The 14,049-nt window shown below is 52.4% G+C and overlaps 1 protein-coding gene across 3 annotated transcripts in view; it reads right to left on the bottom strand.

The window, feature by feature from the left end:
* Window positions 1–14,049, bottom strand: part of ZNF362 (zinc finger protein 362) — a 45,992-nt gene that overhangs the window by 16,421 nt on the left and 15,522 nt on the right. For 2 of the 3 annotated variants that reach the window (XM_064281668.1, XM_003415477.4), the window contains 4 exons: window positions 8,782–8,845; window positions 8,375–8,621; window positions 3,973–4,294; window positions 2,794–3,018 (listed from right to left, as the gene is read on the bottom strand). In XM_064281668.1, coding sequence (XP_064137738.1) covers window positions 2,794–3,018; window positions 3,973–4,294; window positions 8,375–8,621; window positions 8,782–8,845 — 858 coding nt within the window. Of the gene's footprint in view, window positions 1–2,793; window positions 3,019–3,972; window positions 4,295–5,840; window positions 6,831–8,374; window positions 8,622–8,781; window positions 8,846–14,049 lie in introns of those variants that run through there. The other variant, XM_023554498.2, reaches the window with a different exon arrangement.

Here is a 14,049-nt window from a genome sequence, read left to right as displayed (position 1 = left end):
ACAAACCGGTGCCGTAGGAGGCATGGGGATAAGGAAATAGGCTGCTATCTTGTCCTGTTGCCATTAGTTTCTATCTGTCATGGACTGAATTGTGTCCCCCCAAAAATATGTCAACCTGGTTAGGCCATGATTCCCAGTATTCTGTGGTTGTCCTCCATTTTGTGATTGTAATTTTACGTTAAAGAGGATGAGGGTGGGATCGTAACACCACCCTTACTTAGGTCACTTCCCTGCACCACCTTTTATCTCAAGAGATAAAAAGGAAAGGGAAGCAAGCAGAGACTTGGGGACCTCATACCACCAAGAAAGTTGCACCAGGAGCAAAGCGCATCCTTTGGACCCTGGGGTCCCTGCCCCTGAGAAGCTCCTCGAACAGGAGAAGACTGAGGACCAGGACCTTCCTCCAGAGCCGACAGAGAAAGCCTTCCCCTGGAGCTGACACCCTGAATTTGGACTTTTAGCCTGCTTTACTGTGAGGAAATAAACTTCTCTTCATTAAAGCCATCCACTTGTGGTATTTCTGTTATAGCAGCACTAGATGACTAAGACACTATCAAACCTATACAGCATACCTGTAGTCAGAGAAATAAACAAAACCAAACATTCTGCACCCTGGGATAAAGCGAACAAACGCAATGGGATAAACAAATAAACAACTACAAAAACCCCAAACAAATGAAAAATAGGGTCACTCTGCCTAGCATTGTAGTTAGCTGCTGTCGAGTCAGTCCCCGCCTCATGGCGAACCCATACACAAAGGAGTGAAATGGTGCCCTGTCCTGGACCATCTCCATGATCAGCTACCGATTAGACTGTTGTGAGCCACAGGGTTTTCACTGGATGATGTTCAGAAGTGCATCACTAGACCTTTCTTCCTAGTCTGTCTTAGTCTGGAAGCTCTGCTGAGACCTGTTCAGCATCAAAGTGACATGCAATTCCCCAGTGATAGACAGATGGTGGCTGTGCATGAGATGTGTTGGCCAGAAATCGAACCCGGGTCTCCTGCATGGGCCCCAAAATAAAGAAAACCTAGAGCCCCTTCCTTACGTTATAAACCTACACAGCAAAAAAATAAAAACAACTTTATCCCTGATTTTTATACTGCTGATATCCAGAAACACGTGTGAATGCTTACAGATATGATAACTAAGTAAGAAAACTGCTACTTTTTTCCCCACTCGACAGAGGAACTATAATTCTGGTAACCTTCGATTTGTTTCTTTAAGTATCTGTGTTTAATTGGTAAACCAGTCTTTCTGAAGTCTGCACTCCCCTGCAAAACTTGGCAAGTAGGTTACTTTTGTTTCCTTAAAGCATTTTTATCTCTGCACCCGCCACTCACACACTCAACTGTAAACTGCATGAGGGCAGGATTTCTGTCTGTTCTGTTCACTGCTATATCCCCAGCATCAAGAACTGTGTCCAGCATATAGTATAAAAAACCGGTAAACAACAGTTGCCATAAAGTCAGTCCTGACTCATGGCAACCCCATGTGTTGCAGAGAAGAGCTGTTTCCAGTGGCTGTGACCTTACGGAAGCAGATCACCAGGACCTTCTTCTGAGGTGCCTCTGGGTAGACTCCAACCACCAACCTTTGGGTTAGTGGCCGAGCACATTATCTGTTTGCACCACCAAGGGACTTCCTAACATATAGTATACAAAAAAAAAAAAAAAAACAACCAATTGCCTTTGAGTCGATTTCAACTCATAGTGACCCTATAGGACAGAGTAGAACTGCCCCATAGGGTTTCCAAGGAACAGCTGGCAGATTGGAACTATCGACCTTTTGGTTAGCAGCTGAGCTCTAAACCACTGAGCCACCATGGCTGTGACATATAGCATAAAAAACCAAAAACCAAACCTATTGCCATCGTGTCAATTCCAACTCCTAGTGACTCTACAGGGAAGAGTAGAACTGCCCTATAGAATTTCCGAGGAGTGGCTGGTAGATTCGAACTGCCAACCTTTTGGTTAACAGCTGGAGCTCGCTATAGTTCTTAACCACTGTACCACCAGGGCTCTGACGAAACCAAAAACCAAACCCATTGCTGTCAAGTTGATTCCGACTCACAGCAACCCTACAGGACAGAGTAGAACTGCCCCACAGAGTTTCCAAGAAGTGCCTGGTGGATGTGAACTGCTGACCATTTGGTTAGCAACTGTAGCACTTAACCACTATGCCACCAGGGTTTCCCAGGGCCCTGACAGGCTCTGTAAATATCCGTTAGTTATATGCTTTATAAAATTTAGTTCTGTTTGTTCCACAAAGGTCTAACGAATGCCTAGATATCTATTATGTGTCATATACCGGGGATGCGGAAGTGGAAAAAACCAAGCCCTCGCCCTCAAAAGCTCCCAGTGTGATGGCGGAGGTGAACAAATAATCAGGTAAGTACCTGGCAGCCCGCCACTGCTGTTACAGGGATGCACAAGGCCTGTGGAAACAGCTGGGGGGCGAGGCAGGGCTTTCTGGAGGAAGCTGGGCTGAAAGATGAGCAGAAGGTGGCCAGAGAAATGGGGGAATGGAGGCAGATGGTGTTTCAGGTAAAGAACACAGCATTGTGCAAAGACCTAGAAAGGAGACGCAGTGTGGCTGGGGTGTAGTGGGAAGGGTGGTGCAGTAGCAAGAGCTGAGCCCAGTGAAAGGCCTCAAATGCCAAGCAAAGAAGTTTGTCTTGACCCTGAAGGTAATGGACACCTAGAGAAAGTCCTTGCCCCTCTCATAATGATCCAGGCCACAGGAGCTAAGCTGAAACAGGCTGCTGGCAGGCAGCACCAGGCAGGCCACTCACCTGGTGTGCTGCTGGAGGTGGGAGAGCTGTCGGAAGGACTTATCACAGTAGGAGCAGTGATAGGGCTTGACACCCAGGTGGATTCGCAGGTGCTGGGCCAGGTAGGAGGCATTGGCAAAGGACTTGGAGCAGTGCGGGCACTTGTGGGGCTTGGCCTCTGTGTGCGACTTGGAGTGAATCTGCATCTCGGACTTGGTGAAGAAGGTCAGCGGGCATACCTTACACCTGTGGGGCGAGAGGCAGGTTCACATCTGGGAGGATCCCCCCACCTCCTGCCTGCACACCTCAGGGGAGACCTTCTACCTGCTCACATCACAGACACCTTGCACCTGGGACAGATCTTTCTTGAACGATGTCCAAGGGGACACAGGCCCGCCTGGGAAAGATAGGAGATGGGCTCCCAGTCTGGGCACCCTCCAATCTGTAGGAGAGAGCTCTTACCCCTGGGGCAGACTATGGCCACCTGGGGGGCAGGTTTATACCTCACAAGGGAAGGCCTCAGGATGCCGGTGAGGGTTTGCCCAGAGTGAAACGCCAGGTTCTGGAGAAGTGAGGAGCTCTAACACCTTAGGAAGTGGTTCTCAACTCTGGGAGCTCATTAGAATCATCTGGGGAGCTTTAGCAGAAGAAAGGCCTGGCAAGCTGCTTCTGTACAGGTTACAGCCAAGAAAACCCTAGGGAGTAGTTCTACTCTGTAACACAGGAGGTCATCATGAGTGGAAAGCGACTTCACAGCAACAGGTGTTTTGCTTTGGGGAGCTTTAAAATGCTACAGACGCTTGGGAGCCTCCAGACAAATTAAATCAGAATCTCTGGAGGCAGGGACCTGGCATTGGCATTTCTTAAAAAGGCTCCTCGGTTGTAGCCAGGGCTGAGAACACTGCTTGAAGGGAGGAGGAAAAGGCCTCACACAACACCAGACATGGTGGGGGACTCCCCCCAGCAACAACCCTGCGAGTCCTCGCAGCCCCAGGGCACCTCTTAAGAGTCCAGCTCTATTCCCCACCTCTCCAGGGCCTGAATTGTGGGCGGAGTTTGCCGGGAGACCCTGCCCGTCTGGACTTTAGCCATCTCAGTCCCCTGGGCCCCTCTTCCAGGCCCATCTGCTAGGCTGGGACAGCCATCGGCTCCCTGCTCGCTCTCCTGGCCCAAAGCCACCCCTTCTACCCAGGATCCCACCTGTATGTCTTGCCCTCCTTGGCAGTCTCGCCCGAGGCCAGGATGGGATAGGGGACGACGAGGACAGGAGGCCCCCCTGGGTTCTCCGCCTTGATCTTTTTGCGGCCGCGCTCGGACTTGGGGGGGCCAAGCAGGCCGTGGCCCTGGATTGTCTTGATGGAGTCCAGGAGGGGGGGGCTGGTGATCCCTGAGATGAGGGTGGGGGACGAGGCGATGAGGCGGCTCTGGCTGGTGGTGGTGGGTGTGGACGGGGTGCTGGTACCCGTGCCTGCGCTTGACTCAGACGTGCTCACGGCCGGGGTCCTGGAGGAGAGCCCCAGACCTGTTAAGACAGAGGGGAGAAGACAGGGCTGAGGGACAGCTGGAGAGGCCAGCTCGGCCCTGCCCCCCACCCCCAGCTGTGTGACCCTGGCACTATTCATAAGTTACTACCCAGGGAAAACTAAATGAGAGAGCTGTGTATGTGCAAGGTGCCTTAGATACCTTAGAACTGCAGTGAATTAGACAACAAGGGCACTTTGGAAATAATCAAACCACAGAAAAAGACTGAGGCACAAAGATGGTCACCACTCTTATTTATAATAGAAAAAAAAAAAAAAACAGGCAACTGAAATGTACATTAGGTAAGGCTTTGATAGTTATCAATCTCCTCTACTGCACTGCCCATTAAAAAGGTTATGTTTCGAAAAGTCGCATGTCTATCACAAAAAAAAAAAAGGAGGATCTGAACCAAAATGTGATGTGGGTGGTGGAATTAGAATTAAAAAAAAAAAAAAAAAAAATTCTGATCCTTTTGACAATTAACTTCTTTTTTTTTTTACTTCTGTTTTAGGTTTTAGGAACTTTGTTGTTGTTGTTGTTGTTGTGTTTTTCATAGAGGCATATTTATAATACCAAGTTAAGTAGGAAAAAAAGGAGATGGAAAGTGAAAATAGTATCTAGCATGTGGTTAAACTGTGTTTTTTTAAACAAGAAACCAAAAATCTGTGCGCCAAAGACGATAATACCCAGAGTTTGCAGGAAGATGTTCTGAAGAAACAACCACCATCCCACACTGCTGGCGGAAGCGCACATTTGTGCAACCTTTGAAAAAAAAAACATTGCTGTCGAGTCGATTCTGACTCATAGCCGATCCGGCAATAGCCATCAAATTTTAAAGCGTATGTAACTTTTGACCGAGGAATTCTACTTCTAGAAATCTACTATAAGGAAATATTCACCTATGGGTACAAAGATCTGCCCACGCCAATCTCACAGACAAATCTGTGATCAGACAATATTGAACACAACCCATTTTTCCTCAGTAAAATAAAAACCCAGTTGCCATCAAGTCAATTCTGAATCACGGCAACCACATGTGTTGCAGAGTAGAACCACATTCCACAGGGTTTTCAGGGTTGTGACCTTTTGGAAGCATATTGCCAGGCATTTCTTCCAAAGTGCCTCTGTGTGGGTTCCAACTACCAGCCTTCTGGTTAGCAGTTGAGCACTTAAGCATTTGTGCCACCCAAGGACTTTTCCTCTATACGGGGTGTGTAAACAGATGTGGCCCATCCTCACTATAGAGGGCTGTGCAGCCACGAAAATAAGACAGACACAGTGAAGTGACAGAGAAAGAATCCCAAAATGTGCTGTCAAGAAAGAAAAGGAAATCAAAGACAGTATGAACCCATTTATTCAAACACACACACAAACTGCACATGTATATATGGACAAGACAGGTGTGTGTGAATATACAAGAACAGATCTGAGAACAGACACACCAAACTGCTAATTGTGGTTCTCTCTGAGGAGGGAGAAGAATTTGTTGGTAAAGGAGGATTTTCAAATTTTTATTTATATGTCACTATATTATTTGGATTTTTTACCTGATGAATTCATCCATTTTTTATATCTGTGATTAAAGGATAAAATAAAATGAATTATGGAGAAAACATATGAACACGCTAACAATAGCAGGACTAGGGCTAATTTTTTTCTCCGTTCGGCTTGTCTACAGTTTCTAAATTTTTGGTAATGACTATGTATTACCTTTATATAAAAAATATTAACCCAAAAAAAACCCAGTGCCATTGAGTCGTATTTTAAAAAAAAAAAAGAGGGAAAAGGAAGAAAACAGACCAAAAGGTTCTCTAAGCTACTGGGTTAGGAGCTGAGGATTATGACTGGCTTCCCCCTTCCGCCCTCTCGCTTTCTCTTTTTTCAACATTTCCTTTAATATGCTTATATTACTTTTTTAATATCACTTTTATAATGAAAAAAATAAATTTAATAAAGTCATAACAGGAATGTGCAGAGCGCGGCTGGGGCCTGAGGGAGGCTCACCAGGCCTCATAATTCTCAGGCGTCTCAGTGAGAAGGCAGGCAGATGGGAGGCTGGCAGGAGAGGGTGAGCCAGGGGAGGAACAAAGGCCCAGCTGCAGTGGCCTCTGAAGAAGGCCTCTCCACCAGGCTCTGAGATGGGTATCAGAGCGCTCCAGTCCCTGGACACTGCCCCAGGATGTCCCCCTGGCACCCCAGCCTCAAGCTGTCCAAAACTGAGCTGTCGTCTTCCCCCACCCCATTCCTCCTGCAGTGACCCCAACTCAGTAGCCCTGTCCACTGCCCAGGCCAGAAACCTGGTTGTCTCCCTCACCTCATTTCACTCCTCGAGCCCCTGCATCCAGTCCAGCACCAAGCCCTCTCTACTCTTTTTCCTCAACGTCCCTCGTATCTGTCCACTTCACTCCTTCCCCACTGCTGTCCTCATTGCCACTGCCTCACCTAGGCCACCATCATCTCCTGCACGTCTCCCTGCCTCCATGCTTGTTCCCTGCCAACCCAGTCTCCATCTTGCAGCCAGACTCAGATTTTTAAACCCCAATCCTATCAGTTCCCTCCCCTACTAAAAAAAAAAAAAAAAACAAAAAACTTCAACGGCTCACCTCTACCAGGGGGCAAAGTCTAAACTGTTTGGTGTGTCCCACCAAAAAAACAAACCCATTGCGGTCGAGTTGATTTCAACTCATAGCAACCCTATAAGACAGAACTGAACTGCCCCATGGGGTTTCCAAGGCTGTCATGTTTACAGGAGCAGACTGCCACATCTTTCTCCCATGGAGTGGTTGGCAGGTTAGAACCACTCACCTTTTGGTTAGCAGCTGAGCACTTAACCATTGTGTCACTAGGGCTCCTAAGTGTGCCCCACAAGGCCCCTCATAATCTGGTGCCTGCTTCCTCTCTAGCCTCAGCAGAACCATGTACGGCAAGGTTATTAATGCATGGACTCTGGGACTCCACTGCCTGCCTGCCTCTCACTAGCTGTGAAGCCGTGGTTTCACCTGACCTTACCTTTCTCTGCCTCTATTCTTCATCTGCTAAATGGGGACATTAGGTTGAACTGAATGAAACTGCCGCTTTTGTAAGTCAAAAACTGAACAGGGTTTAACCTTATCTAACAGGGCTGCCAGGAGTAATAAAGGAATATTGGTAAACACACACAGGTGCACACCTGGAGTTAGCTGTTGTTACTATCTTTTGGTCCCCCCAGCCAAAGAGGCCGTCCTACATTTGCTTTCCACACATACTCCCTTTGCATACGCTGCCTCCTCTTCCTGCTCGTTTCCCTGGTTTCACTCTGACCCTTTCTGCATATAGGCTCCTCCAAGGAAGTCTTCCCTTCACCCCCAGTCTGGTCAGGGTTCTTCTCTGGATTCCCAAAGTTCTCTAAGTTGACTTGGCTTTCCTGACGCACGGGAGCTCTCAGCAGGCAGTGTCTGGTCCCCAGCTAGTCCATTGCGTGGAGTCTCCCAGTTCAGACTCGGAGGAAGTCTGGTGGCTGTGGCCACCCCGAGCTACCCCTAGTGTTTGCCCGTCCCGCCCCTCCTCCTCCGCCCATCCGGTAAAGACCTAGCCCAATCCTACCCGCCCTAAGACCTCCCACCCAGGCCCACCACACTCGGCCTCCGCCCAGAGCCCCCGACCACTGCGCCCCCATCTCCGCCCAGCCACCACCCAGTCTTCATCCAGTCCCGCTACCAAGGCGGTTCCCCACGTCCTCCCGCAGCACCGCCAGATTTCCGCCCATTCTCCCGGCCCCGCCCCGCCTCTGCCCAGTGCCCCGCCCCGCCTATGCCCAGTGCCCCAGCCCCGCCCCGCCCATCCTCCCGGCCCCGCCCCGTCTCTGCCCGGTGCCCCCGCCCCGCCTATCCTCCCGGCCCCGCCCCGCCTCTGCCCGGTGCCCCGCCCCGCCCATTCTCCCGGCCCCGCCCCGTCTCTGCCCGGTGCCCCCGCCCCACCTATCCTCCCGGCCCCGCCCCGCCTCTGCCCGGTGCCCCGCCCCGCCCATCCTCCCGGCCCCGCCCCGTCTCTGCCCAGTGCCCCAGCCCCTCCCGTTCTCCCGGCCCCGCCCTGGCCGCCGTACCTGTGACGGTGCTGGTGGCTGGCCGCGCGTGCAGCGCCACGTCGGGCTGCGGCACAGCCTGCGGGTGCAGCCCGGGCACCTGCTGCAGCTTGGGCAGCGACATGACGGCCTGGCTGCTCTCGGCGGGCGCCGGCGGCACCAGCAGCGGTTGCTGCGACGACGCCGACGTGGGCGGCAGGTGCGGTGGCCGGATCTTCTCCGCCATCAGCTGCTCCTTGATCTTGTTAATCAGGACCAGGTTGTCCAGCTGCGGGTAGGAGACGAGAGGGACTGAGGGGGCTTGAGCAGCGCCTGGTCCTTCCCCGGGCCCGCCGATCCACCCTCAGGGGGCAGCCAAAGCCAGGGGCAAAGGGAAGCAGCTCCAGTGGGGACTGGGCAGGCGAAGGGGCAATGCTCGTCGGTCTTACCTGGCTGGGCATGGTGGGAGGAGGGGGCCAGAAGTACGGGTTGTTAAATCGAGGCTCGGCCATCCTGCGGGGAGAGAGCGACTGTCACAGGGAAGAGAGCCCTCCCCACCGGCCTGGGGCGAGCTCCTGTCAGCTACGCCCACTCAAGTCGGGGCCAGTGTCCGGGATCCCTGCCCCCGTGGGACCCTCAGCCCCGCAGCAGAGCAGACCTCCCACCAGGTCCAGGGAACCACATTTCCAGGCTGAAAAGTCTGGAATTCACTGTCTCCCTCAGTGGGTGCCAGAGGGCAAAGATCACCTCCAGGCCAGAGTGCTCCCAGCCCCCATCACCCTGACGCTGGCTGACCAATTCCCATCCCCCAGGGCGACCCTAAACCGCAGAGCCAACCCCATGGACCCATGGATTCCACACAAAAGCCTCCCACCCAGACACAAACGGGGGAGTCCTGGAGGCGACTTTGTAAGTGGTCACAGAGCAAAGGCAACGGCCCATCCATGGTCCCTCTGCTCCTGACTGCTGCACCTCTAGTACAGACATCCTCATCACAACACAGCGGGCAACTCTGGGTCACCAGATACCACCTTTCTGAAGGGCAACTGGACAGGATGATTTACAGAGCCCTAAATGATCACTGCCCTTTGACTCAAGAGATTGTACCTCAGAAAAGTTATACTCAAGAAATAAGCACAGACATGTGCAACATTCTACCCGCAAGGATGCACACTGGGACAGTGTGCCCAAGGAGGGGGAGGAGGCCTGAAGCAAGGGCATGGGGCCCCTCAGTGAAGGTGTGTGACAAAGCCTGTGGCAATCTGGCCTTCATTTCTGGCAAGTTCAGTGGCAGACCTGTGCAGTCAGAACGCCTCTTCAACCAGGGCAGTATCAAGGATGGGCCTTCAGAGCTACCTCAGTCTTCCTGAGGGTTCAAGTCTGCCTGTGACCCTAGAGTAAGTCAAGATGTGACTTACAGGGATCATGACATTAAATCTTGCTCCCTAGAAAATTTCTCTTATTTATCCCTCTTACAGAAACTGCTCACCTAACTGGTATTGTTGCTTATATGAAATCATTTATTTTGACAGGAAAGGCCAAATAAGTGCCTTCCACCTCTTTTCCTGGTCCCTACTCGAATTCCAGGCAGAGAGTTTCTTGAGAAAACACTCCATAAGGACACAAGCTATGTAATCTCAATGCTTTAAGAAAGAACCTTTGTACAAATTATCTCCTGTGATCTTTATTTGAAAAGTAGGCACAGGGGAAATTATTATTATCTCATTTTATAGGTGAAGAAACTGAGCCCTGGAGGAAGAAAAAAAGATTTGACCAAAACCACAGGGTTAGGTGCCACAGAGTCAAGGCTAGAATTCAGATTTGCTCAAGCTGGTTCCTCTGGGGAATTTGCTTTGCAAACCCTAACCCCCATCCTGGATTGTGCAAATACTCATATGCAAATCGATCAATGCCTGTATCCAAAAGACCTTGTCCCTCACTCCCGGCCTGGGGGCTGACTGAGGTCTGCGCTGGCCAGGCTAGGGGTCAGCATATCCTCCTCTGGAGCAGCTGTGCAGCCCCTGCTCTCAGGCCTCCCAGTCCCACCACACACAGGCATCAGGGATGCCCTTCGCCCTGCCCATCCCTTACTGTCCAACACAGGCAGCACCTCCTGCCTGGAGCTCTCCCTGACTGCCCCAGACCCCTGGGACTTCTTTCTCAGAAAAGCCTCAAAACAGTAATAACAACGATGGGACAGAGATTTTCTGAGTGTCTATCCTTGTGCCAGGCACTCTGACACTGGGAGACAGGTACTCTCATCATCCCCATTTTACCATGGGGAAAGTTCAGAGAGATGGGGTGACTTGCTCAGGGTCACACAGCAAGTAAGCAGAGGGCAGAGATTCCCACTCTAATCCCCCTGACTCTTGAAGTCTGGCTCATCAGTCCCTTAGCTGTCCAGGGGAAGGAGACAGCCTCCTGACTGCAGGCTTGTGAATATGTCCTGCCTTAGGATGGCATGGTGCCACCCCTCTGATGGGCACCTCTCACCCAGCAGCCTCAGGACTTGTCCCAACTCTGCTCTTGGACTGGGCTATAAAGCCAGAGGGTGGGGGCTGTGGGGGCAGGGGAGGAGGCTCCAGAGTGGGAGCAAAGGGAGCTGGGGAACAGCCCCAGAAGCGCCTGAGAATTAGATGCCTGTCTAATTTATCTTGGTGTCCTCAGAACCCAGGTCCAGACGTTATCAGTAACATCAGCTGCATGATGAAATGAGTATGTAAATGAAGGAGTAATACTCCTAATCATTTTAAACACAATCCTGCACAATCACCTAGCACTGCTGCCAGTTTACAAAGCTCTTCCCTGCCCACTGTCATTCTCATCAGAACCCCAGGATGATGGGAAGCAGGGAAGAATGTACACCCCCATTTCACAGAGCAAGAAATAGGGCACCAAGACAGGGGAACCTTGCTCCACACCACACAGATGGGGAAGCACAATGCTGGGCACTGGCTATCAGCCTCAGTTTTCCTCATCTGTAGAATGGGGGCAAGGCAGGCTGCCCTGGCCCAGTACTCTGCTCACTGCACATGGCTGCTCCTCCGTTCTGGGAGAGCCATCCTCTCCTCCTCTTCTAGAGTTCAATGCCAAGTTCAGGCTTCCCAGAGCACCAACCCTGGTCAGGGAGCTGTGGGGAAGAGGGAGGCTTGCCCATGGCCCCACAGCTGGGATACAGCATCTTCTCTGTCCCTATCAGGCCCCCTGGTCAGACAGCAGGGACCACCCCTCACCACAGAGGGGAAGGGGTCTGTTCAGGGTAACTTCATCTGCTCCACACAGCCTCTGCCTGATTTCTCTGTATCCTCCCCTGGGTGGTCTTCAGTAATTTAGTGATCCAGCCAGTACCAAGCCCCTGGTGTATACCTCCTGTGTGCCAGTTGTGGGGGTAGCATGGCAGAGGGTAAACATTAACTGAGCTCTTACTGTCAGACCCCTTGCTAGGTGCCCATAATAGTATTTAATTAGAGCCCCCCAACAAGCCTGTAAGGTAAGTACCCACCTGTGCAACCTGCACAAGACAGGGTGGGCCCTGTGCTAAGCCAGTCAGGGTGGGCCCTGCACTGAGTGGGCTGTGGCAAGGGGCGAGGTGGGAAGGTGGCTAGGGCCAGGCAAGGCGCTCAGACTTTGTCTTGAGGGAGGGGTTTGAGGCAGGAGAAAGACATGGTCAGATACGTGTTCAGGAAAGGTGGTCAAGGCCAAAGGGCAGTCCAGGCAGAGGCAACCACATGAGCCAAGCCATGGGGGTGTGAAAGTACCAGGCGGGTTTGGGACAGTGAGCAGCCACCCACAGGAACCCAGGGGAGAACCAGAGAGGTGAGGTGGTGAGACAGAGGCTAGCCGGCCCGGCCTCGAATGTCGTGCTAAAGTGTTGGGATGGAATGTTGGAGAGGCAAGCCTCAGGGGGAATGCCGGCTGGGAGGCAATGAGGCAGGCTGGGCAGGCCTCAGGCACCAGGCAAAAGCCAAGGGATTCTGCTGTAAACCCCAGGATGACAGCCCTGACCCTTACCGTGAGGCAAACAAGTTGTCATTTTGTTTTTCTGGCTCTAAAATGTGGGAAAAGTTGGATGGGTGGGTGAACAAATCAAACACCTCCTAGAACTGGCTCTGAAAATAGAGTCATGCTGGCAGCCGGCCCACCCACCCACCCATCCATCTGTCCATCCATTCATCTGGACATGTCCTCTGGGCCAAATTGGGGCCAGTGCTAGGGAACCCGAGGCAAACGGGACAAGCCCTGTCCTCTGGGAGCACCAAGCTAAGCAGAAGAAGCAGACACTAACCCACAAGCTTCTACAAGAAAGAATACCTACCAGTGAGACCTGCTGCCACAAGCCACTAATGACCTCCATGTGGTCAAAGTCGGATGGACCACCTGCCACCGGGACCCTTTGAGCAGCTCTGTGTGCCACAGCCCCTGGGTTGCTCCTCCTCCCCGGCCTCATCTTCCCTCTACCCTCCATGGTTTGGACACCCCAGGGTGGGGCAGGAGCCTCTTCTCTCCAGGCTGGCCTCGGTCCCCGGGTGGCCCATTCACCCTAGGACTTTAAATGCCAGCCAACTCCCTTATCTCCACCTCCAGCCCAGGCCTCTCCCTGGAGCTCCAGGCCCAGCTCTCCCAACTACCTCCCTGTCCCCTCCGCTGTGCAGCTCTCCCAACTACCTCCCTGTCCCCTCCGCTGGGCTGTTGCACAGGCTGCTCGGACTCAGCAGCCCTAGCTGGGCTGAGTCCTTCCCTAAGCCGTGCACTTCCTCTAGTCATCCCCAACTCTAAGCAGGGACGTCTCCATCTGCCAGATGCTCTCACCAGACACACGAGTGACCACAACATCTGTTGGCCCTCCCCTCCCACCTCAGATCCATCATTACCTACGTCCTCAGGATCCCATTTCCAAAACCTCTCTCAAACCTACCCACTCCTCTCCTCTCCACAGTCACCTGGACTATGGAATAGCCTGCTTTATTTGGAGCCCAACACACTGTGTTCAGATCTTGGCTCCAGCTCAACAACTGTGTGATCTTGGGCAAGACACTTGTTCCTGCCCCCCAAGTAAGGAACAAGCAGCCCAGAGCCAGGGACCTAACTCAGCCTGGAAAGAGTGGACCGGGGAGGACTTCCCAGGGGAGGTGATTCCTGCCTTGGGTCTTAAAGGATGAGTGGGAGTTAGCCAGGCAAAGACGGAGTGGGGAGCATTCCTGCAGAAGCAACAGCTTGAGCAAAGGCCCAGAGGAGAAAAGCAACACAGTATATCAGGGGAGCTACAGGCACTCCAGTGTTGACCAGGAAATGGGAGACGAGCCTGGAGCTATCAGCCAGGGCAGTCCTAGAAGGTGGGTCCTTGAATCCTAAGTCTGCAGTTTGGTCTTGAAGCGGGAGGTGATGAGATGGAATCTGTGGTTTAGAAAGACCCTTCTGACTGCCGGGTGTAGAACGGGCTGGAGAGATCAGGAGAGGACGCAGCAGGAAGATACCATTAGGAGGCCCCGTTGGATGGAGGGGAGAGGCAGGGGCGTCACCCGGGCCAGGGGGAGAGACCAAGGATGCAGGGGTGCAAGGCCTGGTCAGAGCTGGAGGCCAAGGAAGCGTGTGCAGGTTGCCCCCCACGGTGTGGCCTGGGAAGTCCCCTGGATACCCACGTGGACAAACACAGCCACAGAAACATGCAGACAGACAGCACATGACAGACACAGACCTGGGGCTCAAACACGGACAGA

Source organism: Loxodonta africana, chromosome 3 (genome assembly GCF_030014295.1).
Source record: "Loxodonta africana isolate mLoxAfr1 chromosome 3, mLoxAfr1.hap2, whole genome shotgun sequence".
Taxonomy (NCBI): domain Eukaryota; kingdom Metazoa; phylum Chordata; class Mammalia; order Proboscidea; family Elephantidae; genus Loxodonta; species Loxodonta africana.
The sequence above is the reverse complement of the archived record's forward strand: the minus strand, read 5'-3'. Positions and strand labels throughout refer to the sequence as shown.